The sequence below is a fragment of the Podarcis muralis genome, chromosome 2 (assembly GCF_964188315.1).
Source record: "Podarcis muralis chromosome 2, rPodMur119.hap1.1, whole genome shotgun sequence".
In the NCBI taxonomy this organism is placed as follows: Eukaryota; Metazoa; Chordata; class Lepidosauria; order Squamata; family Lacertidae; genus Podarcis; species Podarcis muralis.
Genome location: NC_135656.1, coordinates 115328382 through 115354385, shown reverse-complemented (window position 1 = coordinate 115354385; position 26004 = coordinate 115328382). Strand labels below are relative to the sequence as shown.

At 45.9% G+C, this 26004-nt stretch overlaps 2 protein-coding genes across 3 annotated transcripts in view; both read left to right on the top strand.

Annotated features, from left to right (window-relative positions):
- The window catches only part of LOC114592241 (uncharacterized), a 42353-nt gene extending 33595 nt beyond the window's left edge, over positions 1–8758 (top strand). Inside the window, 3 exon segments of the mRNA XM_077923562.1 lie at positions 962–1342; positions 5568–5754; positions 6422–8758. Coding sequence (XP_077779688.1) covers positions 962–1342; positions 5568–5754; positions 6422–8154 — 2301 coding nt within the window. The 3' untranslated portion in view covers positions 8155–8758.
- Positions 8759–11426: 2668 nt separating this feature from the next.
- LOC144326215 (uncharacterized) lies at positions 11427–23324 on the top strand. Of its 2 annotated transcripts, XM_077922675.1 has the most exons (3): positions 11427–19979; positions 20265–20614; positions 21880–23324. In XM_077922675.1, exons 2-3 carry the CDS (start codon positions 20272–20274, stop codon positions 22506–22508), a joined length of 972 nt encoding a protein of 323 aa, XP_077778801.1. In that variant the 5' UTR covers positions 11427–19979; positions 20265–20271; the 3' UTR covers positions 22509–23324. The 2 variants fall into 2 exon arrangements, with proteins under 2 accessions (XP_077778801.1, XP_077778799.1); XM_077922673.1 differs by having other exon boundaries at positions 11427–20614.
- The last annotated feature ends 2680 nt before the right edge of the window (positions 23325–26004 follow it).

Sequence of the window (26004 nt, the reverse complement as noted above, 5' to 3'; positions counted from 1 at the left end):
AAGAGCACAAGAAGACCCTGCTGAATTAGCAAGGAGATCTGTGGGAAAAAGACCCTTCTGATCGTTCTTTAGAAATCCTCTTTAAAGAGCAGCCAGAGGGATCATTTATTTTCCTTTTGCCCCATTTCAGCACTGTGCTGGTTTGTGCTGAAATTGGAGTTGAAAAGATCTCTGTAAGGGCCCCTTAGGCATCTTTCTCTTCAGGACAGACAGAGATCTTCATCCTATGATCAGATCAGGAGATGGAAACAGCAGGGACTAGCAGGACACACCCTGAGGCTTGGGAAGCCATATGCAGCCAATGGACTGCAAGTTAGAATATCTTCAGTAAAGAGAGTTTGTGACCATCAAATATAAAATATTTTGGAGTGGGTTGTTTGATTTTGTTGGCCAGTGTTCCTTTTGTCTGTTTGTTTGTTTCTTAGACTGTGCAGATACCATACATTTAAAGCACGTGGCTTCCCCCAGAGAACCACAGGACCTGTAGTTTATTGCTACAGTTCTCAACACCCCTAACAAACTGCAGCTGGCAGGATTTCTTGGGTGAAGCCATGTACTTTCAATGTTAGCTGGGTCTGTTGCAGCCTTAATCATATACAAAGATCTGTTGCTGCCTTTCCAACATGCTAGAAGTTGCAGCCAGGATCAGCATTCCCTGTCCACTGAACAGGCTCAGTCCTCTCTCTGGGTTGTTTTTGGATTTCCTTCCATTGCCTTGGTTCCCCCCCCCCCCAAATATTATTTGTACTTCCATAAATCTTGATGTTTCCCCCAGTCTTTGGATAACTTCCCCTCGTCCCTGGGTGGAGTCATTTGGGTGACATAATGATTGTCATTCACAGCCTGAACATCAGAAATAGAAAGAGTAATAATATATTTCAAAAACTGGCTAATGGTTAAAAAATGTGCTTTTGTTTTTATTCTTGGGTTTTATTTTACTTTGTGTCTAATTCTTTTCCAGCAGGGTGGTGTAAAAATGGAAGAGCAGGGACCCAGGAGACCCATTCAAAGGGAAAGACTGGAGTGCAAAGGAAGGAAACCTTCTGCTGGCCAAGTTGGGGCCATCAGGGATCTTCTGCCTCGGGCAGATTTATTTCAAATTAATCAGGAGCCAGAGGAGGGGCAGCCGCAGCAGCACTGGGATGCCGAGAAGCAAGATTTCCTGAAGACGATGCAGCCCCCTCATTCAGGGTGGGAAACCCCACAGGCTCCCAGTTCTCCCCACTCTGGGGATGGTGTCCTCCCTTTCAGGGGAGCTGCAGATGCCAGTCGGTGGCTCAGTGGGAGAGTAGGGGGAGCAGACCAGACCCTGCTCCCAGACACTGAGGGGCTTCTGGGAAAGGTAAGTGCCCTCCTTCTTGTAAAGAAGCTGGTAAAATGCGGTCTTGACTATGCTACCACTCAGTGGATTTGTAACTGGCTGACTGACCAAACCCAAAGGGTGCTCATCAATGGTTCCTCTTCATCCTGGAGAAGAGTGACTAGTGGGGTGCCACAGGGTTCTGTCTTGGGCCCGGTCTTATTCAACATCTTTATCAACGACTTGGATGATGGACTCAAGGGCATCCTGATCAAATTTGCAGATGACACCAAACTGGGAGGGGTGGCTAACACCCCAGAGGACAGGATCACACTTCAAAACGACCTTGACAGATTGGAGAACTGGGCCAAAACAAACAAGATGAATTTTAACAGGGAGAAATGTAAAGTATTGCACTTGGGCAAAAAAAATGAGAGGCACAAATACAAGATGGGTGACACCTGGCTTGAGAGCAGTACATGTGAAAAGGATCTAGGAGTCTTGGTTGACCACAAACTTGACATGAGCCAACAGTGTTACGCGGCAGCTAAAAAAGCCAATGCAATTCTGGGCTGCATCAATAGGAGTATAGCATCTAGATCAAGGGAAGTAATAGTGCCACTGTATTCTGCTCTGGTCAGACCTCACCTGGAGTACTGTGTCCAGTTCTGGGCGCCACAGTTCAAGAAGGACACTGACAAACTGGAACGTGTCCAGAGGAGGGCAACCAAAATGGTCAAAGGCCTGGAAACGATGCCTTATGAGGAACGGCTAAGGGAGCTGGGCATGTTTAGCCCGGAGAAGAGGAGGTTAAGGGGTGATATGATAGCCATGTTCAAATATATAAAAGGATGTCACATAGAGGAGGGAGAAAGGTTGTTTTCTGCTGCTCCAGAGAAGCAGACACGGAGCAATGGATCCAAACTGCAGGAAAGAAGATTCCACCTAAACATTAGGAAGAACTGTTCGACAGTGGAATTTGCTGCCAAGGAGTGTGGTAGAGTCTCCTTCTTTGGACGTCTTTAAGCAGAGGCTTGACAACCATATGTCAGGAGTGCTCTGATGGTGTTTCCTGCTTGGCAGGGGGTTGGACTTGATGGCCCTTGTGGTCTCTTCCAACTCTATGATTCTATGATTCCTCTCACCTGGGTTTCCAGCACCTGGAGGTCACAGGTCCAGTGCCTCTAGACATGGAGGTTCTGCTTAGCTTTGGTGGTGAATATTCCTCCTCCCTGCACTTTCTCTCTAATCCACTTTAAAAATGTTTGCTAGACCAAACCTTACATGGCAGGTTTGCGATCATATCTCCTGCTATTCTTACTTTACCTAAAGAGCTGCAGGTGACTCTGAGTTTTATCAGAGCAGAAGCTGTGTCAGAAGAGGTGACCTTCCACCAACCCCCGTTTTCCTCCTCTAAATTGCCTCCATTTCCAAAATGCTCTTTTCTCCCCACTGAGGTAAAAATCTTGGCACGTCTTGCAGCCTCAGCAATCCCATGTGTAGTCGCATTAAATAAGACTGGCCTACCTTGCAAGGTTGTTGCAAGATTTATAAAGATAATGGCCAGGTTCAGATGACTGAATCACAGCCTGAAAAGCTGGGTTAAAAATAGGAACAGTTTTTAATGCATTGCTGCAGCAAAGTTACGCTAAAACCTAAGTTGACCCAAGTTTAAAACAAAAAACTCTAGCCGCCACCGCATTCTCCTGGCCCCCACAACCAGAATGCATCACTCCAGGAAGGACACCCACCCAACCTTTAGTGAGAGAGGGGAAAAGAGAAGGACTCTAAATGGGTAGTTGCACAAATTTACCAGCTGTGGTCCTGCACTGGCAGCAAGGCTAACAAACAGGGGAGCTGGGAACGTGCTGGTCCCATATCTCCCTGCATCTGCCTCCTGACCTAATTGTCCCAGCTTACCTCATGATTTGGCCGGCCCTGAGGGTGAACTGTGATGAAACCAGGCAGTCTCTTATGAGCCATAACTAACAAACTTTCCATTTTGCCCAAACCAGGAAACTGCAGCTGCCAGCTTTGGAACAAGCTGGGATATTAAGCTAACTTCAAACTGTGCTTGGTGAAAACAGGAAACTCTGGCTGATCAGTGGCTTCGTGGTTTGACTGATCCCACTGATAGCAGTAAAAATAGGAAGCCCTGTTGCATTCAAAGGGGTTGTTTGGACAGAGTCTCTGATCAGCATGCCTAGCAGAACAGTCTTAAAAAGGTAAAGGACCCCTGACCATTAGGTCTAGTTGTCACCGACTCTGGGGTTGTGGTACTCATCTCGCTTTATTGGCCGAGGGAGCCGGCATACACCTTCCGGGTCATGTGGCCAGCATGACTAAGCCACTTCTGGCAAACCATAGCAGCGCACGGGAACGCCGTTTACCTTCCCGCCGGAGCAGTACCTATTTATCTACTTGCACTTTGACGTGCTTTTGAACTGCTAGGTTGGCAGGAGCAGGGACCGAGCAACGGGTGCTGACTCTGTCGTGGGGAATCGAACCGCCAACCTTCTTATTGGCAAGTCCTAGGCTGTGTGGTTTAACCCACAGCGCCACCTGCGTCCCAGGACAGGCTTAGGAAGCTATTATTATTATTGTTGTTATTATTATTATTACTATTATTACTATTATTATTATTATTTGCATCCTCCCTATCTGACTGGGTTGCCTCAGCCCATCTGGGTAGCTTCCAACAAAATAAAAACCGTCAACAATTTCCTTGTAAAAGGCTGCCTTTGGAGGTCTTCCATTTTGTAGAAATGGCCTTCGGTTTTAAAGAATTGCCCTCTTTTCGGAATCATGTGGTGTAAACATGTATGTTGTCCTCTACGTCCAAACACACAGAGACTCACACATAGTAGGAACAAGCAGTGCTTTAAAGTGCTTATCTTGCAAACTTGCCATCTAAGTTGTTTACTCCTGACCAAAGTTTCTGTTTCCCAAAAGGACAGGAGGGGGAGCAGAGGAGGAAACGGATGGGTTTGAAGGCTCTTCCTGCCTCTCTCTCTCTCCCCTGAGGAACAAGAGCAAAGGGTTTTTGCAGGGCAGGAGGACAGAGGAAGAGGCAGCGAGGGCAGAGGGAGCAGTGGGTGGATCTACAGCCTCTCCCAGGGGGTCCAGATGCAAGGGATCTGGTGCAAAGGGAGTTGCAGGCGAGGAGGTGGGGAGAGGGGTGGGCATTGCTGGCCACGATCGCCTTAATAATAGTATTAATTTTAATATTTATACCCCAGTAGAAGACCCCTCGGAGGAGGGCCTCAGTGTCCGGCTTCCTTCCTTCCTTCCTTAGGTACCAGGCAAAAGCCTTTCTCTTCTCCCAGGGGTTTGGCTCATTAAACAATCTATGGACTTCACAACTGCATTGGGGGGGGGGTGTCGTTTTTATTTCTTACTCTGCTATACATCTCTGTGTTTTTCTATTGTATGCCGCCCTGTTATCTTTGGAGGAAGGGCAGTATAGATATGTAAAGAATAACAGTCAAAATAGGTTTTAAAGAAGTGCTCTCTTTAAGATATCACGTGGTGTAAACGTGTATGTTGTCCTCTAGGTCCAAACACATAGTAAGAGCAAGCAGTGTTCCAAAGTGCTTCTCTTGTGAACTTGCTGCATAAGTTGTTTACTCCTGACCAAAACTCCTGTATCCCAAAAGGACTGGAGGGGAGGGGGTCTCCTCACCACTTTTAACCCCCCCACTCCCACCGCATGGAAGGCGGAGGACGTGTTCATTCACAATCGCAGTGTTTACCATGTGTGTATCTGCAGTGAACCACGCACTGCAGCTCCTTCCCCTCTCATTGTGCTGCAGAGGAGGAAAGGGATGGGTTTGAAGGCTCTTTCTGCCTCTCTCCCCTGAGGAACAAGAGCAAAGGGTTTTTGCAGGGCAGGAGAACATCGGAGGAGGCAGTGAGGGCAGAGGGAGCAGTGGGTGGATCCACCGCCTCTCCCAGGGGGTCCTGATGCAAGCAAGGGGCTTCCTTCTTCTCCATGCAAGGGCCACCCATGTATTCAGAGCAGTCCTTTGCAGATTAACTTCCAAGGGACCTACTCTCAGGCCGCTAATGTGCATACCATGCCAGCCTTAGGAAGGGAGGTGGGACAGGGAGGTGAAAGGAATTGCCAAAGGTGTTTCAAAATGGGTGGGGACTCTTGGGGAAGGGGGTGCCCAGTTGGGGCTTCTCCAGGGGCAGCAGAATGTCTTGGGCAGGAGAATCCCTGCAGGGACTCTCAGACTCCCTTGGCTTCTTCTTCCCTCCTTCCCAGGAAGCTGCAACTTGCTCTGGATTCTGCGCTCCTCAGGAAGCTGGACCTTCAAACCTAGCTGAGACTGAACCTGCAACCCTGGCCAGGATGGAAGGAGGAAGATGGACGGTTGACCTGGTCAGGCTGTCTCCCGCATCCCTCCCCACAACCTCTGAGCATTCCCTCCCAGGACCCTTGGAGAAATCTGGTGAGTTCTAGGGGAGAGGAGATGGGGACAGGGATAGATGGAAGGTGGAGGGAGAAAGAGGAAAAGATGGAGAGGAGACAAATGGAAGGAAGTTCCTGACAGGAAGAAGGAAGGGGTGAGGCCTTCTCCGGAGCAGCTCTTTGTTTCTTGAATCCTTTTCCTAAAGTAGTGGGGGCAGATTTTCTTCCTCCAGGCTTTGAAACCTTAGGTGTTATTTCCATGGCAGGAATAATTGATGATAATGATGTTGCACACCAATCCTGAACAATGGGTGAAGGGGAATGGAAATGTTTCCCATAATTATTTATAATTAATGTATTTAAATGGTTTCTATTACCTTTATTTTTTATAGACAGAGTCAGAATGATACATTCCACCAGCATCAAAACACAATAGATGCATGCACCTCCCCAGTTTGGTGGGCTTAAGGGACAAAGGACCAGTTATCATGATACACAATTCCTGTGGCTGGAGGCTCTACACTTAGGATTGGGCATATAAAGTCCAAGAGTGTCTGCCATTATTAGCTTTCGTAAAATTTGGAACCTCGAGAGGATAGTGGAGAATGAAGGTGTTACAATGAGAGAAGGTGCAGACTGGGATTGACAGTTGTTCAGTTCCATTTTTGTCTTTCTTGAAAGTCTAACAAGATTCTCTTTCCTCCCAGACTCCCAAACAGGTGAGGAAGATGAAAGTCAGAATTCTATGGAGCCACCTGTGAATTTATGCGAAAGAACAAAGAAATTGAGGATACAACAACAAACTCACAAAGGAGAGAAACGATTTGAATGTACGGAATGTGGAAAGAGCTTCAGTCGAAGCGGAAAACTTAGAATACACCAACGAACTCACACAGGGGAGAAACCATTTAAATGCATTGAATGTGAAAAGAGCTTCAGTCGAAATGATACACTTAGAATACACCAACAAACTCACATGAGGAAGAAACCTTTTAAATGTATTGAATGTGGGAAGAGTTTCAGCGAAAGTGGAACACTTAGAATACATCAACGAACTCATAAGGGGGAGAAACCATTTAAATGTATTGAATGTGGAAAGTGCTTCAGTAGAAGTGAAAATCTTAGAAGACATCAACGAACTCACACGGGGGAGAAACCATTTAAATGTGTGGACTGTGGAAAGAGCTTCAGTCAAAGTGGCACACTTAAAAGTCATCAGCGAAGTCATAGAGGAGAGAAACCATTTAAATGTATTGAATGTGGAAAGAGCTTCATTCAAAATGGACACCTTAGAAGACATCAACGAACTCACACAGGAGAAAAACCATTTAAATGTACTGTATGTGGAAAGAGCTTCAGTCAGAACGGAGCACTTAAACTACATGAACAAATTCACATGGGGGAGAAACCATTTAAATGTATGCAGTGTGGAAAGAGCTTCAGTCATAACAGAGCACTTAAACTACATGAACAAATTCACACGGGGGAGAAACCATTTAAATGTATTGAATGTGGAAAGTGCTTCAGTCGATATGAAATCCTTAGAATACATCAAAGAACTCACACTGGGGAGAAACCATTTAAATGTATTGAATGTGGAAAGAGCTTCAGTCAAAGTGGAGCTCTTAGAATACACCAACAAACTCACACGGGAGAGAAACCATTTAAATGTACTGTATGTGGAAAGAGCTTCAGCCATAACGGAGCACTTAAAGTACATGAACAAATTCACATGGGGGAGAAACCATTTAAATGTATTGAATGTGGAAAGTGCTTCAGTCAATATGAAATCCTTAGAATACATCAACGAACTCACACGGGAGAGAAACCATTTAAATGTATGCAGTGTGGAAAGAGCTTCAGTCATAACGGAGCACTTAAAGTACATGAACAAATTCACACGGGGGAGAAACCATTTAAATGTATTGAATGTGGAAAGAGCTTCATTCAAAATGGACACCTTAGAATACATCAACGAACTCACACTGGGGAGAAACCATTTAAATGTATTGAATGTGGAAATAGCTTCAGTCGTAGTGAAACACTTAGAATACATCAACGAACTCACACGGGAGAGAAACCATTTAAATGTATGCAGTGTGGAAAGAGCTTCAGTCATAACGGAGCACTTAAAGTACATGAACAAATTCACACGGGGGAGAAACCATTTAAATGTATTGAATGTGGAAAGAGCTTCATTCGAAATGCACACCTTAGAATACATCAACGAACTCACACTGGGGAGAAACCATTTAAATGTGTGGATTGTGGAAAGAGCTTCAGTCGAAGTGAGACACTTAAACGTCATCAGCGAACTCACACAGGGGAGAAACCATTTAAATGTATGCAGTGTGGAAAGAGCTTCCATGAAAGTAAAACACTTAGAATACATCATCGAACTCACACAGGGGAGAAACATCAGCTAACTCACACACGATGAAAAGTACAAGTGTATTGACTGTGGAAAGGGTTTCTGAGGGAGTGGAGACCTTAATATTCATTAGCAAATTCACACGGGGGAAACGATGTAAATGTATGAAGTTTTCTACTCAGGGTTCACTACTTACACCAAGAAACTCATAAAGGGGGAAATCAGATGTAAATGCATGGAATGATGTTTTAGTGTTTGTACTTAAATTTGTATACACATATGTATGTATAAAAGTAATGAAGGTCATATATACTAAATGTACAAAATAAGTGGCAACTTTTTGCTAGATAAACAGGGAGGGAGTGTGAATCTGGAATGCTCAAGGTGTGTGTTGAAGCTGTTGAGTTTTCAAGTCTGCCTTTCACTTCCAAAATGATGGGCTGCCCTTGTCTTGTAGATCAGTATTCCAGGCGCTCATTACTTGGACTTTGCATAACCCATTGAAGACCTTTTTACTGATAGCATTTTCCAGCTGAATGAAAGGTCCCTGTGTTAAATGTTCATTTGGCATTGCTTTTGAAACTCATCTCCTTTTTTCTGTGCTCTTGTGTACCTGTTTAGAGCTGTTTTTATTAAATATTTTCTGCATTGGCTTTTGACCTGTGGAAGGTGACCAGTGAGGGTGTTTTTTGTGTTCCTTAGTTCACAGAAATGTTTTAAAGAAATGTAGAAGAATTAGGGCTAGGGGAGGTTAGTGAAAGGGACTGAGGAGTGGGAGACTGATTTGTTGTGAATGTGGGAGGTGGAGAGGAAGAGAAGAGAGAGCTCCGTTATTTGGTCAGGGCTGTGGCTAAAGGCCTTGGTCCAGCTTTTCTGGGAATTGTAGTCTCAGGATGTCCAATTGTAGTTGGCTGAGGAGGCTCAGAAACTTCTGAGAGGTTCCTCCCAGAACTACAGTTCCCAGAGTTCCTAGGAAGTGAAGATGGCTGTGAAGTCTCTGGACAAGGGTCAGCAACCTAAGGGCCACGGGCTGGTTCCGGCCCAAATGGGTTCTGGATCCGGCCCACGGAAGGTCCAGAAATCGCATCATGGTTCTGATTCATATAGTTTGGGCTGCACCATTCTTCTCTTTTTCTCTTCCTGACGACGGCACCTCTTCCCTCCCTTCTGGCTTCTCCCCGCCCTGCGGAGGAAGGGGACTAGCCTTTGATTGATGCCAGCAGCATTGTTTCCCTCTGATTGGTTGCAGAGTTCTTTCCTCCTCCCTCCCTCCTCCTAGAGCCGAGAGGAAAGGGCCTGGGCTCTGTTTGTGCCAGCATGGTTGCTCGACAGCCGCCATTTAAGGCAGCCCCTCTCTGGCCCTCAACTGGCTCACTGCTCCTGCCGCCGCAGCGAGTGGTTCCGTTCCGAGACACCCTCCCAGGGTTCTGGGGTGTATGAAGCCTTGTTTACCTGTTTTTAACTCTGCTTCCGAAAGCGTCTTCCCCCTCCAGGACAGGAGAGCGGAGAACACGCGTCTTGCAGAAGGAACCGCTCGCTGCATTCGGTAGCGGAGTTAAAAACAGGGAATCAAGGCTTCATACACCCCAGAACCCTGGGAGGGTCTCTCAGAACGGAACAGATATGCTGCGGTGCAGAACTGGGACCTTCAGAACGTTATTATTTTTTTGTTTAATCTTTGGATCGTGTAGTAACGAGAGAATGCGCGCGCATACTCCATCCCGCGACGAGGTTTGAGGACAGTGATCTGGCCCTCGACTTTAAAAGGTTGCTGAGCCCTGTCTCTGGGGGTGCAAAAAAGAATTTGGAAGTGTTTGTTTTCATTCTTGGGGGCCATGCTATTTGGCAACCCTCTCTTTTTCAAGAGCTAATGTCAGGGCTATGAGAGCCTAAGGAAAAGCCTTTTGTTTGTTTTTAATAAAAAAACCCTTCAAAATGTGACAAATGTTTGTGGGGGCTGCATCTGTTGTTGCTGCTGCTGCTGAGGGGGCCCTGGATCTCTCCCCCAAATGTCTGCCATGATGGTAGCAGGATGGGAGAAGTCAAGTGCCCAGAATCAAAAAGGAAAAGTATTTTCTGCATCTTTCTTGAATGAAATGTATATGTCTGAAACCTCAGACAAAGCTCATGTTGACGGCATTGAAGCTGTTGTTCAGTAACCAATTAATGTCATATTTATCACTGCTGATAAATATGTCCTAAATAAACAACCATATATATTTGCCTTCTGGAAGGTGGGGCACGATGCTGAGGGAATCTGTATTATATCTGGAGGAGAGAAGGCGGAAGGGGGGGGAGCTCAGTGCACCCAGAAGACACCAGTTGTTGGTTATAGTTGCGTCTATACAAAGTGCATAGCCTTTGCCCCTCCATAAAGAAATGGGGAGCAGACAAGAGCTGGAATAGCTGACCAGAAGGAAATGTAACCTGGGAACTTCATGTTGCTCCTCAGCTCCCTGACCCCAAGAAAAGACTCCTCCAGGGAGGCAGGTGAGCATCACAGCTAAACCCCACATTATGCTCTCCAGTAGCTAATCGCTCAGAACAGGGCTTTTTTCATTCAGTTCTTTGTGTTTGGGGTGGTGGTGGTTTTATCTTCCCTTCTTCCCTTGCAATCATGACAGAAATGAAACCTCCACGGCAATGCTTTCAGCCCCAGAAGAGGAGCTCCCCTTGGTGTCAAGGAAGGGGTCCAAGGGAGCATCTGGAGCCCTGCCTTCCCTTCTGTCGCTGGGCCCTTCCCCTCCTCTCTCTGCCATCCCAGGGCCACTCTTGACTCCCCAGCAGGAGACTAGATCTGTCTGTGATGATGAGATGTCCTGGCTGGTGGAAGGACCACTTCCTGTTTCCTGCAGCTCCATCCTTCTTTCTCATGCAAGGTGGAGTCATGGAGCAGGTGACGACTGAGCACACCTAAGGGCGACATGGGGGGGGGGGTTTCTGCTTAACCTTTCCCTGTCTGCTCCTTTTCTGGATCCAAATCCCCACACAAAAAGGGGCAGTGTGAGGGCACAATCAGTGTTATGGAGCTGCCCTGAAAATCATTGCTTTGTGACCGTAAGAGGCCCTTCTCAAAAAAACAAGCATCAAGAGAATTTAAGCTACAGAATTTAAAACAAACAGATAATTACAAAAAAAGAAAGCAGTCTGGTGCCACATTGCGTAGGAGTTAGTTTAATACACTCTACCTGGGGCTGCCTTTGAAAAGAGCTCAGAAAGTTCAACTGGCTGAAAGAGCTGCAGACACACTGCTGACCAGGCCTGGCTATAGGCAGCATAGGACTCCCTTATTAGAACAGCTCTGTCTGCCTAATTGTCTGTTTCTGGACACAATTTGCTGGTTATTACCTATAAAGTCCTGCTTTGCCTAATTCAAAAATGCCATGTCCTGTATTGATAGTTTTGTCCAGTATTTCAGATCTATCTCTCCCCCCCCCTGCCAAATTAGGGATCCTCTCCAAGGACCTGTGTTTGAAAGGGTGTGTGAATGTGAAAAGTCCTGCATTTAAACTCTGGGCAGCCAAGCACAGACAGACTGACAGATTCATGAGTATCTGGGTGCGTGTATGCATGTGTGACAAATTCCAGGCGGGGGGGCCATCCTGTGAGGCTGCAGGAGATTGGAATGGATTGTTTTGAAGTCACTTCAGTACCAGGTGGGAAAAGAAAACCAACTGTCCACCAACCCCCCTCCCTGCCCTGCCCTGGATTCATCACCCTGTTCCTTGTTTTACTGCCCTGTATTTACTGCCTGTATTTACTGCCCTGTATTTTGCCCCTTCATGGATCACTGCCTTGCCGTGGCGAAGGGGCTTGAAGAACTCAGAGAAGCTATGAACTACGCCGAGTAGGGCACACAAGATGAACAGGTCATAGTGGAGAGTTTTGACCAAACGTGATCCACCTGGAGGAGGAACCGGCAAGCCACTCCAGTATCCTTGCCAAGAAAACTCCATGGACAAAGAAATCAGGCATATAAAAGTTATGACGCTGGAAGATGAGCCCCTCAGGTCGGAAGGCGTCCAACATGCTACTGGGGAAGAGCGGAGGGCAAGTACAAGTAGATCCAGAGCTGATGAAGCGGCTGAGCCAAAGCCGAAAGGACGCTCAGTTGCGGATATGCCTGGAAGCGAAAGGAAAGTCCAATGCTGTAAAGAAAAATATTGCATAGGAACCTGGAATGTAAGAACCATGAACCTGGGTAAGTTGGAGGTGGTCAAAAATGAGATGGCAAGAATAAATATTGACATCCTGGGCATCAGTGAACTAAAATGGATGGGAATGGGTGAATTCAGTTCGGATGACCATCACATCTACTACTGTGGGCAAGAAACCCGTAAAAGAAATGGAGTGGCCCTCATAGTCAACAAAAGAGTGGCGAAAGCTGTAATGGGATGCAATCTCAAAAATGATAGAATGATCTCGATACGAATCCAAGGCGGACCTTTTAACATCACAGTAATCCAAGTTTATGCACCAACTACTGGTGCTGAAGAAACTGAAATTGACCAATTCTATGAAGATTTACAACACCTTATAGAAGTGACACCAAAGAAGGATGTTCTTTTCATTATAGGGGATTGGAATGCTAAAGTAGGGAGGCAAGAGATAAAAGGAACAACTGGCAAGTTTGGCCTTGGAGATCAAAACGAAGCAGGGCAAAGGCTAATAGAGTTCTGTCAAGAGAACAAGCTGGTCATCACAAACACGCTTTTCCAACAACACAAGAGACGACTCTACACATGGACATCACCAGATGGGCAGCATCGAAATCAGATTGATTATATTCTCTGCAGCCAAAGATGGAGAAGCTCTATACAGTCAGCAAAAACAAGACCTGGAGCTGACTGTGGCTCAGACCATCAGCTTCTTATAGCAAAATTCAAGATTTGAAGAAAGTAGGAAAAACCACTGGGCCGGTAAGATACAATCTAAGTCAAATCCTTTATGAATACACAGTGGAAGTGAGGAACAGGTTTAAGGATTTAGATTTGGTGGACAGAGTGCCTGAAGAACTATGGATGGAGGCTCGTAACATTGTACAGGAGGCAGCAACGAAAACCATCCCAATGAAAAGGAAATGCAAGAAAGCAAAGTGGCTGTCCAACGAGGCCTTACAAATAGCGGAGGAGAGAAGGCAAGCAAAATGCGAGGGAGATAGTGAAAGATACAGGAAATTGAATGCAGATTTCCAAAGAATAGCAAGGAGAGACAAGAAGGCCTTCTTAAACGAGCAATGCAAACAAATAGAGGAAAACAACAGAATGGGAAGAGCCAGAGATCTGTTCAAGAAAATTGGAGATATGAAAGGAACATTTCGTACAAAGATTACCATAATAAAGGACAAAAGTGGTAAGGACCTAACAGAAGCAGAAGACATCAAGAAGAGGTGGCAAGAATACACAGAGGAATTATACCAGAAAGATATGGATGTCTCGTACACCCCAGGTAGTGTGGTTGCTGACCTTGAGCCAGACATCCTGGAAAGTGAAGTCAAATGGGCCTTAGAAAGCACTGCAAATAACAAGGCCAGTGGAAGTGATGGTATTCCAGCTGAACTATTTAAAATTTTAAAAGATGATGCTGTTAAGGTGCTACACTCAATATGCCAGCAAATTTGGAAAACTCAGCAGTGGCCAGAAGATTGGAGAAGATCAGTCTACATCCTAATCCCAAAGAAGGGCAGTGCCAAAGAATGCTCCAACTACCGCACAATTGCACTCATTTCACATGCTAGCAAGGTTATGCTTAAAATTCTACAAGGAAGGCTCAAGCAGTATGTGAATCGAGAACTCCCAGAAGTGCAAGCTGAATTTAGAAGAGGCAGAGGAACCAGAGACCAAATTGCAAACATGCGCTGGATTATGGAGAAAGCTAGAGAGTTCCAGAAAGACATCTACTTCTGCTTCATTGACTATGCAAAAGCCTTTGACTGTGTCGACCACAGCAAACTATGGCAAGTTCTTAAAGAAATGGGAGTGCCTGATCACCTCATCTGTCTCCTGAGAAATCTCTATGTGGGACAAGAAGCTACAGTTAGAACTGGATATGGAACAACTGATTGGTTCAAAATTGGGAAAGGAGTACGACAAGGCTGTATTTTGTCTCCCTGCTTATTTAATTTATATGCAAAATATATCATGCGAAAGGCTGGGCTGGATGAATCCCAAGCTGGAATTAAGATTGCCGGAAGAAATATCAACAACCTCAGATATGCAGATGACACAACCTTGATGGCAGAAAGTGAGGAGGAATTAAAGAACCTTTTAATGAGGGTGAAAGAGGAGAGTGCAAAATATGGTCTGAAGCTCAACATCAAAAAAACGAAGATCATGGCCACTGGTCCCATCACCTCCTGGCAAATAGAAGGGGAAGAAATGGAGGCAGTGAGAGATTTTACTTTCTTGGGCTCCATGATCACTGCAGATGGTGACAGCAGCCACGAAATTAAAAGACGCCTGCTTCTTGGGAGAAGGGCAATGACAGGCCTAGACAGCATCTTGAGAAGTAGAGACGTCACCTTGCCAACAAAGGTCCGTATAGTTAAAGCCATGGTTTTCCCAGTAGTGATGTATGGAAGTGAGAGCTGGACCATAAAGAAGGCTGATCGCCGAAGAATTGATGCTTTTGAATTATGGTGCTGGAGAAGACTCTTGAGAGTCCCATGGACTGCAAGAAGATCAAACGCATCCATTCTAAAGGAAATCAGCCCTGAGTGCTCACTGGAAGGACAGATCGTGAAGCTGAGGCTCCAGTACTTTGGCCACCTCATGAGAAGAGAAGACTCCCTGGAGAAGACACTGATGCTGGGAAAGATGGAGGGCACAAGGAGAAGGGGGAGACAGAGGACGAGATGGCTGGATAGTGTTTTCGGGGTTACCAGCATGAGTTTGACCAAACTGCGGGAGGTAGTGGAGGACAGAGGTGCCTGGCGTGCTCTGGTCCATGGGGTCACGATGAGTCGGACACGACTAAACGACTAAACAACAACAACATTTTGCCTCACACTTACCAAGCTAAATTTTGGCTTAGTTTTGGTTTAGCAAACCTGACTAGCATGCCACTTTCAAACCTGAAATCTTTTTTCCTCCTGTTTTGGTTTGGAAGTTGGAGGAAAGTCAGATTCATGATCTGCGACTGCCCATTTATTTGGACTTTTCAGCACTGTGGCCGCTGTCGCCCCTAAGCTCACGTCAGCAATGTCTAGGCAACACGATGACCATGTATATACGCAATGAACAATCTTGATAGAATTCCTTCAAAGCCTCCCAAGTACAAAATGAAATCTTTAGTCTCAAGGTCTCTGGAAATCTTTAAATGAAGTGAGGTACCAGAATTTGTAGGATGAAAGACAAGCTGTGAAGCTTTGTAACAATGTGCTGGTTATCACCTATAAAGTCCTGCTTTGCCTAATACAAAAATGCCATGTCCTGCATTGATAGTTTTTTCCATAATTTCAGATCTCTCTCTCCCCGCTCTCTCTCTGCCAAATTAGGGATCCTCTCCAAGCACCTGTGTTTGAAAGGGTGTGTGAATGTGAAAAGTCCTGCATTCAAACTCTGCGTAGCCAAGCACAGACAGACTGACAGATTCATGAGTATCTGGGTGTGTGCATGCATGTGTGACAAATTCCAGGCGGGGGGGCCATCCTGTGAGGCTGCGGGAGATTGGAATGGATTGTTTTGAAGTCACTTCAGTACCAGGTGGAAAAAGAAAACCAACTGCCCACCAATCCCCCTCCCTGCCCTGCCCTGGATTCACCACCCTGTTCCTTGTTTTACTGCCCTGTATTTTGCCTCACACTTACTAAGCTAAATTTTGGCTTAGTTTTGGTTTAGCAAACCTGACTAACATGCCACTTTCAAACCTGAAAGCTTTTTTCCTCCCGTTTTGGTTTGGAAGTTGGAGGAAAGTCAGATTCATGATCTGCGACTGCCCATTTATTTGGACTTTTAAGCACTGTGGCCGCTGTTGCCCCTAAGCTCACGTCAGCAATGTCTAGGCAGCACGATGACCATGTATATACGCAATGGACAATCTTTACAGCATTCCTTCAAACCATAACAAGTACAAAATGAAATCTTTAGTCTCAAAGTCTCTGGAAATCTTTCAATGAAGTGAGGAACCAGACTTTGTAGGATGAAAGACAAGCTGTGAAGCTTTGTGTATTCAGCAAATATGATGTCCAACACTGAACAGTGATTCCAGATATTGACTACTGTTTTGTGGAATTCTTGTCAGCGTGGTGGGAGGATATAGAATTGCTTCATAAACTGAAAATAAAGTTTTGCAGACGATGAGCTGCATGACATACCACTTTACAAAAATTATAATCTAGAATACAAACAGTAATGAAAAAGAGTACACACCCCATCTTATTTCGAAGGAATGTATGTAAATAAAAATACCAAATGCTATGGAACAGTGCTCATGTAATAATGTAGTCACTGCTACTAACAATATTTTTTGAAAAACATATAAAGCCAACTCCAGGTGGTGCTAATAACAAGGAGGTTGAGTTTAAAGGTACAGTGCAAAGTAACAATACAAATACAAGGAGTCTGGAATTAAAGGAGCAGTGTAAAGTTACAGACAAAATACTTTTTGAATGTTGTCTAGATTTCTACAACTGATTTAGGGTATTTTTACGCTGCTGAATCAGGAAATGGCATCCCTTTTTCTCCATCAGGTCAGGTTTACTGTAAACAATGGTGGGCATTGATAAAGGTAAGTTCACGTAAATTGCATGTTGCTTCACCATTTTTCAAACTTCAGGGCTTGAACTTCCGTTTCTTGGAACTCCAGGAATGCTCAGCGGCAGGGAGGTCTCTCTTCAGAGTCCAACAGTAGTCAGCCATCATGACTGCGTCCCAGCGACCCTCATACCTGGTCCCCATCTCTTTCATGTCCTGATGGAGTCTCTCCCCCTGCTCGTCACTCATTCAACCCAGGTTCTCAGGAAACCGGTCCATATGTGAAAATAGGTAGTGCATCTTGACGTTCATGTTGCAGCCCAGGTTTCTGAAAGCAGTCAGCATCTTGTTGACAAGTTCTGTGTAGTCTCTGGCCTTATTGTTGCCAAGAAAGTTCATCACTACCAGAACAAATGCCTTCCACGCTTCCGGTTCCACTTTGTTCATTGAGTTTCCGAACTCTGGATCTCGGATGAGCTGATGGATCTGAGGACCGTCAAAGATGTCAGCTTTCAACTTCTCCATGGTCAATCCTGGAAAAGCCTGGCACAAGTAAGTGAAGCAGTCACCATCCTTGTCCAGAGCCTTGGTGAACTGCTTGATTAAGCCGAGCTTGATGTGCAGCGGTGGGAAGAGTATTCTGTCTCTGTCCACCAGAGGGTCATTGATGACGTTCCTTTCTTTGCAAGGCACCAATTCCTCCCGCACAGGCTGTGTAATGCTGAGCACGGTCCCTACTATCCCACATGCACAGAAAACATGGGTACTTGGTGAAGCCAGACTGTTGTCCCAACAAAAGGTTCACCATCTTCAGGTCAACACAAATAAACCACTTATGCTGATCATAACCAATTTTCTCCAGCACATACTTCACCGCTTCATAGTTCTCCTTCAGTGTACTCGAGTGAGCCAGGGGTATAGAGGCAAACTGGTTGCCATTGTGTAGCAGAACACATTTCAGTGATCACTTGCTGCTGTCAATGAACAGTCTCCAATCTTTGGGTTCGTACTGTGGCACTCCAAGCTTGAGCAGAAGCCACGCAATATCTGCACAGTACACCAAGTCCTTCTCTTCCAAGAAAAAACGGAGGTACCATTGATGCCTGTTGCGGAAGAAGCTGATGCGAGCACTGTCAGAGAGGAGGTTTTTTTCCTTCAATCTGGATGCCAACAGTTCGGCAGAGTCTTTTGACAAGCTGAAGTCGCGAACTAGATAATTCAGCTCCTTTTGGGAAAATGGATGTGGAGCATCATCTTCAATAACCACTTCTTCTTCTTCATGTCCTTCAACACTGGAGGCATCTTTGTCACTAATGTCAGGAAGTTCTCCAAAGATAGGCACTGGAATTTCATCACAATGAGCTACAGGATGACATGCTGATTGAAGATCAGGATACTTCATGGGGCGGCTGCCCCATTAACTTAGTTTTGATCCTCCAACTTTATGCTTTGCTGCACCAAGATTTCAAGGTTTTATGACTTCAAACTGATCCCTTTTCGACATAATCACCCAGAACTATCGGACCTGAATACTTCTTGTCATTAAAACAATCATTTCCAATCAAAACAATTATTCGACATGGCATTTTACCCCCACCAACTTCTTCTAAAATGCTCCACACAAGCGTAAGGTAAAGTTAAAGGTACCCCTGCCCGTACGGGCCAGTCTTGACAGACTCTGGGGTTGTGCGCTCATCTCACTCAAGAGGCCAGGGGCCAGCGCTGTCCGGAGACACTTCCGGGTCACGTGGCCAGCGTGACAAGCTGCATCTGGCAAGCCAGCGCAGCAAACAGAAACGCCGTTTACCTTCCCGCCAGTAAGCGGTCCCTATTTATCTACTTGCACCCGGGGGTGCTTTCGAACTGCTAGGTTGGCAGGCGCTGGGACCGAACAGTGGGAGCGCACCCCGCCGCAGGGATTCGAACCGCCGACCTTTCGATCGGCAAGCCCTAGGCGCTGAGGCTTTTACCCACAGCGCCACCCGCGTCCCCCACACAAGCGTACATGTGAACAAAAACGTAAAAAAAGACATGTGGCCATAGCTCAAAAACTTGACCTGATTGAGCAAAACCAATGTGATTTTTGGATTCAGTGCATCAGATTCGTCCTAAATCAACTGAAAAAACACAGACAACAAAATTGTTGTTGACCAGTGAAATTAAATTTGAAACAATTAAAGTCTAACTTAGAGTTGAGACCCCCTGGATAAATGGTTTGAAACATGAAAAGAAACTGTGTTTCTTGCTGCCGTAACTGTCGCTCATAATCTTTTCCGATGCTAATTGCCTTCTGATTCACCCATAAAACTGTAAATAATAGATCTGTATCTGAATGATTATGAGAAGCAAAATGTTCTACCAGAGGTGCCTCCAAATTAGCATTATTAATACATGATCGGTGTTCACCAATCCGAACTCCCACAGCTCGAGTGGTAGAGCCTATATACAATAAATTGCCAGCTGCTGCCTTTGCTGCCTTCGTGTGTTGTGATGGCGGCAGCAGACGCAGCAACCCTCTCATTCCACTAACGAAAGGAACCTCTGAAGCCTGGTGCTGGGCTGGCTCTCTCCACCATCCCTCCACTTCAGGGGTCAGCAACCTGCGGCTCCGGAGCCGCATGCGGCTCTTTAACGCCTTTGCCGCGGCTCCGGGGCGGAGGCGAGGGGAGGAGGCGCATTCTCCGCAAAACCATTTCCGAGCTAGAGAGGAGAGGGGGTTGCGGGCTAACCCCTACCACACTCCACTCGCGGGCGCTGGCCTTTTGCCCCCGCGAGAACAGGGGAATCCCCGGGCGTGCCTGCAACCCTGCCCGCCAATCGGCGGGGCCGCGGGGCCTAGCCCATTTAAGGCCAGGCACGACCGGGGACCGCCCTCTTTGCCCCGTTCTAGCTCGCACCCTCTCCCTTCCTTCCCCTCGCGGTGTGTGGGATTCCACTCCCGGCAGTCCTTCTCTGCCGTCCTCGCTGCTCCCCCCCCGCTTTTCTCCCTCTAGCCTCCTCTAGGCGTGGGTTGAAGCTGCGGCGTCCATTTCTTTAAAGGGCACCGATAAGGGAAAATCGTCGGCGCCATCTTTGTGGGGGCACGTGGGAGTCGCGGGAGCGGCTATTTTGGTTGAGGGCTGTAAGCAGGCTGCATTGAAAGGGGGCATGTAAGCTGGTCACTGTTTTGAAGGGGAGTGAAGAACACACACTCAAAAAAAGGTAACTTGTTAATTTAACGTTTATTTCTATGAGGAGGTATAATTCTGAGGGGTCAAACAAAAAAATAATAAAAAAGTGTCAAAAAAGTTATTTTAAAATGACGTGGATGACATTGGGCCCTCATTATTAATTATTATTTACATCAGGCACTGATTATAATTTATGGTACACTGGGGCCCTGATTAATTTTCTATGGCATTTTTGGGCATTGATTATTGGGCATAGCAAATTTTGCTATGGGGCCCTCTGATTTCTAATTACGTCCCTCTTTTGGACCCCCGGTAGGCCAGCCATGGATAAAGGCAAGAAAAGAAAAATTTCTGAAGAAAACAGAATGTTTAATGATACATGGACAGAATCATTTGCCTTCTCTACTGACAAGACTGGTTTACCAGTATGCTTAATATGTGGTGAGAAATTTGCAAACAACAAAAAATCAAATATTGCAAGACATTTCCAGAATAAACACACAGCCTTTGCTGAAAAATATCCAGATGGAGATGAGAGACGAAAAGCCATTGCAGAACTTATGAGGAAGGTTGATAGGAGCAAAAATAATTTCAAGAATTGGGTGAAGTCTGCAAATTCCACAACATATGCTAGTTTTGTAGCCGCTCAGGAAATAGTCAAGCACGGTAAGCCGTTCACAGTGTTATATTTGTTTTAAATGTCGCAATGGTTTTGCGGCTCCCAGTTGTTGTTTTTTCTTCGGAAACGGGTCCAAGTGGCTCTTTTTGTCTTAAAGGTTGCAGACCCCTGCTCCACTTGGATACCCACTCACACACACACAGAGAGAGACCCATGCACCCTCTTGCCTTCCCTCACGTTGCGCACTGCCCCCAAGCTCAACTTGCCCTCTTGGTCAGGCTGCCGAGAGAGGGGAGGGGGGCTTCTGCTGGGCCAGAGCCGCTTCTCTTCCGGGCAACACCCCCCTCCACACCACATCCCTTTTCTGTTCCGAGCGGCTGTGTTGCAGGGCCCCCGGGTAACATATAAATACCCTCTATTTAAAACTTTTTCTTATCAGGCGATCATCGAAATTTTTATTTATAGACATATTACTAACATATTTTTTAGCTGCTTTTGGGGGGCCCTCCTCACTTGTGCCCCTAGTAGGTGCTTTCCTCGCTGTCCCCTAACTATGGCCCTGACCCCAATCACTGCAGCCTGTGTGGGAAAGCCTTGAGGAGCTCACTGTGTGCAAGGGGGCTTTCCCAGGAGAGAAGCTGTACTGGTGCTCCGAGGGCAGGAAGAGCTTTGGCTGGAAATCGTTGCTCACTTCACACAAAAGGATCCACATGGGGAAGAAGCCATACAGGTGCTCTGAGTGCAGGAAGAGCTTGGGGGTCAGAATCCACACAGGTGGGAGAAACCTTCCCATTGCCCTGACTGCAGTTAGAGCTTCAGACAGGTAGCCCCTCTCTCCTGACACACGGGAGAACCCACACGAGGAGAGGGGGAGAAGAAGGATCTGAAATATTTTCCTTGAAGCTTGAATTGGTTTTTATTTTTTTATTTGTTTTATTTGTTGTGTTGTGAAGCACTTTGAGGCTTTTTCTTTAAAATAGAAAGCGGTATAGAAATGAAATGAATAATAAGGATAATTTCATTGCCAAAAGTAAAAAATGGCACCTCGGCATTCCATTGTGGCGACCGTAGCCTAGGTTTAAGGTGCCATTTAGCAAGTAACTGATAGATATCTGAGTTTTTAATTCTGCCATGGAAGGATGCCTTCAGCAGGGCTTCCTCTCCCACTAATAAGGCTGAAGGGGGCTGAAGCACAAGTTGGCGGTTGTGGAGCCTTGGTTTCCAGTATTTTCTCTTGATTATAATTATATTATCACTCCCCTCACTCTGGAATAAATCCAGTTAACCGCTCCACCTGTTTCTTTGTTGTTAGATCATTTGGTTGCAATGCCGTCGCACAAGAAGAGGAAGATAGATTTGGAGTGCCGCATTTTCAATAAGAAATGGACACATGACTATTTCTTTGTGGAGCTGAAAGGCATGCCTGTGTGCCTCATTTGTGGTGAGTCCCTCTCCATCCTGAAGAAGGCCAACCTGCAGAGGCACTACAGGACGAAGCACATCCAGTACGAGGAGTTCCAAGGGCAGCTGCGCGAGGAGAAGGTGAAGGCGCTGAAAATGGACCTGCATGCCCAGCAAGGCATCGCCCCGGAACCAAGGAAGGAAATGGACAGCGTGGAGCAAGCCAGCTTCGTGGTGAGCGAGCTGGTCTCCAAAAAGCTTCGCCCGCTCTCCAGAGGCAAGCTGGTGAAGGAGTGCATTGTGGCCACCGCCGCTCTCTTGGCCCCAGAGAAGCTGAAGCTCTTTGAGAGAGTGAGCTTCTCTCGCAGGAGGGGCCCAGCTCACAGCAAGAACTCGACTCGGGGAATGGAGGGGTCTCTGGCAAGAGACCCCCGATTACCAGAGGTGAACTTGGAAAGCCAGCTGCTAGCGGCCACATTGTTGATGCCGCCAGGCAAAAGTGAGCTTGAAAAAGAAACACAGCCACAAGTGTCACACTGAAAAGCTGCTGAGTTGAATGTTTATCATTATTTTATATATATTCACTTCTTTATTTTTTTCTTAAGTTTTTCATCATCAGAATTTTATCATTTGTACACCTCCCATCTAACTGCGTTGCCCTACTACTCTGGGTGGCTTCCAACAAAATTTTAGAAACACAAGAGCCCTCAAACAGTAAAATCTTCAGCTGTGAAGTTATATAATTTTTACATTTTTTATCTTGCAGATTATACAAGATGGTTCTGGAATTGGTTGGCTCCGCCTAACACTTCCTCTTGCTCTGCCAAGCAATGGGCATCAATCCCCACTGCTTCTGTTTGGACCCCGCTCCCCGCAAGATAGATTTTTCCAATGGGTCACTGGCCTTTCATTTAACAAATAACGAAAGGTTCCCCACAGCAGAGTGTTTAAGTGTAGGCTGGTGCCAAAGGTAGAGGCAAATGGTTGCAATGTATTAACCTATATTGCTTGGCTATATTCCTTTTTTTCTTCCGTGACGGATTTTCAAGAAATCGACCCGGTGGTGAGGCAGGGATTGGGTGATCTTTCCTCTTTGAGGCACAGTTTGTTCCTTTGTACGTTCAAACATGAAAAGTAAAAGTGGGCCAGAACGAAAAAATGGTTACAGAATATTTACCTGGCGAAAGGCTGGCAGCCTGTGGCCCCTTCAGATGTTGTTAGATTTCAACTCAAGTCTTCCCTGGCATTGGCCATCCTGGCTGGGACTCATGGGAGCTGGAGTCCAATGATCTCTGAAGGACTACAGGTTTCCCTATGTCTTGCTCCACAAATGCCAGGGACAATTCAAATCCCTCCTCAGTCGTGAAGCTCTGAGTGTCTTAAAGCCAGTCACCATCTTCATGTGAAACCTCCCTCGCAGGGTTGCTGTGTGCATGAAAGCAATATATCTTGCAGCGGCCTTGATGAGGGAAGTGTGGAACAGAAATGTACTTCCTAGGTAAAAAGGCAGGAAATAGTTCTGAATCTGATTGAAAAGAAAGCATTCTTTGTCTCCATATAGCAGGGCTGGGGCCCATGTGTTGTTGAACTCCAGTTGAAGTCCCAGCATCTGGTTCCTCAGCTCTCTGCACTCTCTCTCTGGAAACCTCCAGCTGCCAGGTGACAGGAAGCACCCAATGCCTCCCAGTTCAGAAACATACTGCCAGGAACTGGGATTGCAAGTCGCCAATCCTGGAAACTTAGGCAAGCATCAGCATATTCGGTTTCCATGCTTATGAATGTTGATTTGGATCAGATCGTCTGAGGTGAGGAAATATTAGGGGAAATATCTGCTTGACACCACCTTGGGATAGTTTTGACAGCAATTCGGGGAACTGGGAATATTTCTAGGTCCATCAGGGTTGATGGACCAGCAAATAGCTAGAGAGGATTAAGGAGTGTGTTGGTGGAGTGGGATTAGGCCTTGTTTCTTGTGTGGCAGATAAGAGATTCCATAGTTCTTAAGGGTGAAAATTTGCTGCCTGTCAAAATGATGCTTGAGCCTTTTTTTCCTTTCAAAAAACCAAAGCAAAACAACCCAAACATGGCAGCTGGTCTAGTCAAGCAGGAAAATATAAGGTTCATTTGTGAAGTTACCTGTTTAGCTCCGAGCTTTGTTTACATCTGTCCTTTTTAGCAAACAAATCCACATAATTGTTGGTGGCTGTCAATGTTCTTGTCAAATAGAACTAATTAAAAGTTTTTACTGTTAAAAAAAGTTGTGAAAAATACTTTCAGCTGAAGTTGCAAACACACTGATCCTGATCCCTGTACAGTCGTACCTTGGTTCTCGAATTTAATCCGTTCTGGGAGTCCGTTTGATTCCTGGAACCGTACGAGAACCAAGGCACGGCTTCCGATTGACTGCAGGAGCTTCCTGCACTCAATCAGAAGCTGTGTCAGACATACGACTTCTGAAACATTTGAGTTGCAAGGCGTTTGACATTCAAGGTATGGCTGTATTACATATGCACTACAGTTGGGTTGAAACAGTTCTCTTTACACTTACCTGATTTGCACTTAATAATTTATAATAATAATTTATTATTTATACCCCGCCCATCTGGCTGGGTTTCCCCAGCCACTCTAGGCAGCTTCCAACAGAATATTAAAATACAATAGTCTGTTAAACATTAAAAGCATCCTAAACAGGGCTGCCTTCAGATGTCTTCTAAAAGTCTGTTAGTTGTTTTTCTCTTTGACATCTGGTGGGAGGGTGTTCCACAGAGCGGGTGCCACTACCGAGAAGGCCCTCTGCCTGGTTCCCTGTAACTTGGCTTCTCACACGGAGGGAATCACCAGAATGCCCTCAGCGTGGACCTCAGTGTTTGGGCAGAACAATGGGGGTGGAGATGCTCCTTCAGGTATACTGGACCGAGGCCTTTCTAAAGGTCAGCGCCAACACATTGAATTGTGCTCGGAAACGTACTGGGAGCCAATTGCACATGTGGTCTGTGGTCCTCAGAATCCACCCCACCCCCTTCCATGGCTCTGCTTCGCACCTTAGCCAGCCGGGATGTGCCTTTAAACTCCTGACAATGCCTCCTCCTCGCCTGGATGGAGGGGAGAGCGTTGTGTGTGCATTTGTATCTCAGATATATCCTTCCCATACAAGGCAAACTGTTCAAACTATGGCACTACGTCTTTTTTTGCTTTAAAAAGAAAGCATTGAAAGAAGTGTTGTTTTTAAAATTTATTGCTTTATTTTTCACAACTTAATGCAAAGAAAAGAACTTCCCCTTTTTCCAGCCAGTGTGGTGTAGTGGTTAAGAGTGGTAGTCTGGTAATGTGGTTCGTGTCCCCGCTCCTCCACATGCAGCTGCTGGGCGACCTTGGGCTCCACTTCTCTGGAGTCTCTCAGCCTCACTCAACTCACAGAGTACAGTTGTACATACGCTTCAGGTTACATACGCTTCAGGTTACAGACTCCGCTAACCCAGAAATAGTACCTCGGGTTAAGAACTTTGCTTCAGGATGAGAACAGAAATCGTGTGGTGGTGGCACAGTAGCAGCGGGAGGCTCCATTAGCCAAAGTGGTGCTTCAGGTTAAGAACGGACCTCTGAAACAAATTAAGTACGTAACCAGAGGTACCACTGTATTTAACAACAAGTACCGTACTTGAAAGACCAAACCGCGATGTAGCCGTGCTCTTTTCCATCCCTTTCCAAGAATTGCAACAATCTGTTCCTCCAATTGGTTCTCCCTTCACTGCAGTCAACTGAAGGCAACCAACTATGCCCTGGGGGCCCGATCTTTCTCACTGCCAATGAAAATGAATGAATAGGAGAACCTATGCATGTGTCACCGACACAAAAACTTTGGATATGCACTCTGTAAAATAATGAAAGTTTACTTCCCCCTCCCCCCCTCTATCCCCACTTCTCAACTCCCCAACCTTATACTATATGCAACATTATAGTCTGTCTGTGTGTGAATTTTGATGATATCCAAAGTAACAGAGTAGCTTATAGCTAAGAAGCAAAATAGCTGTTCTAG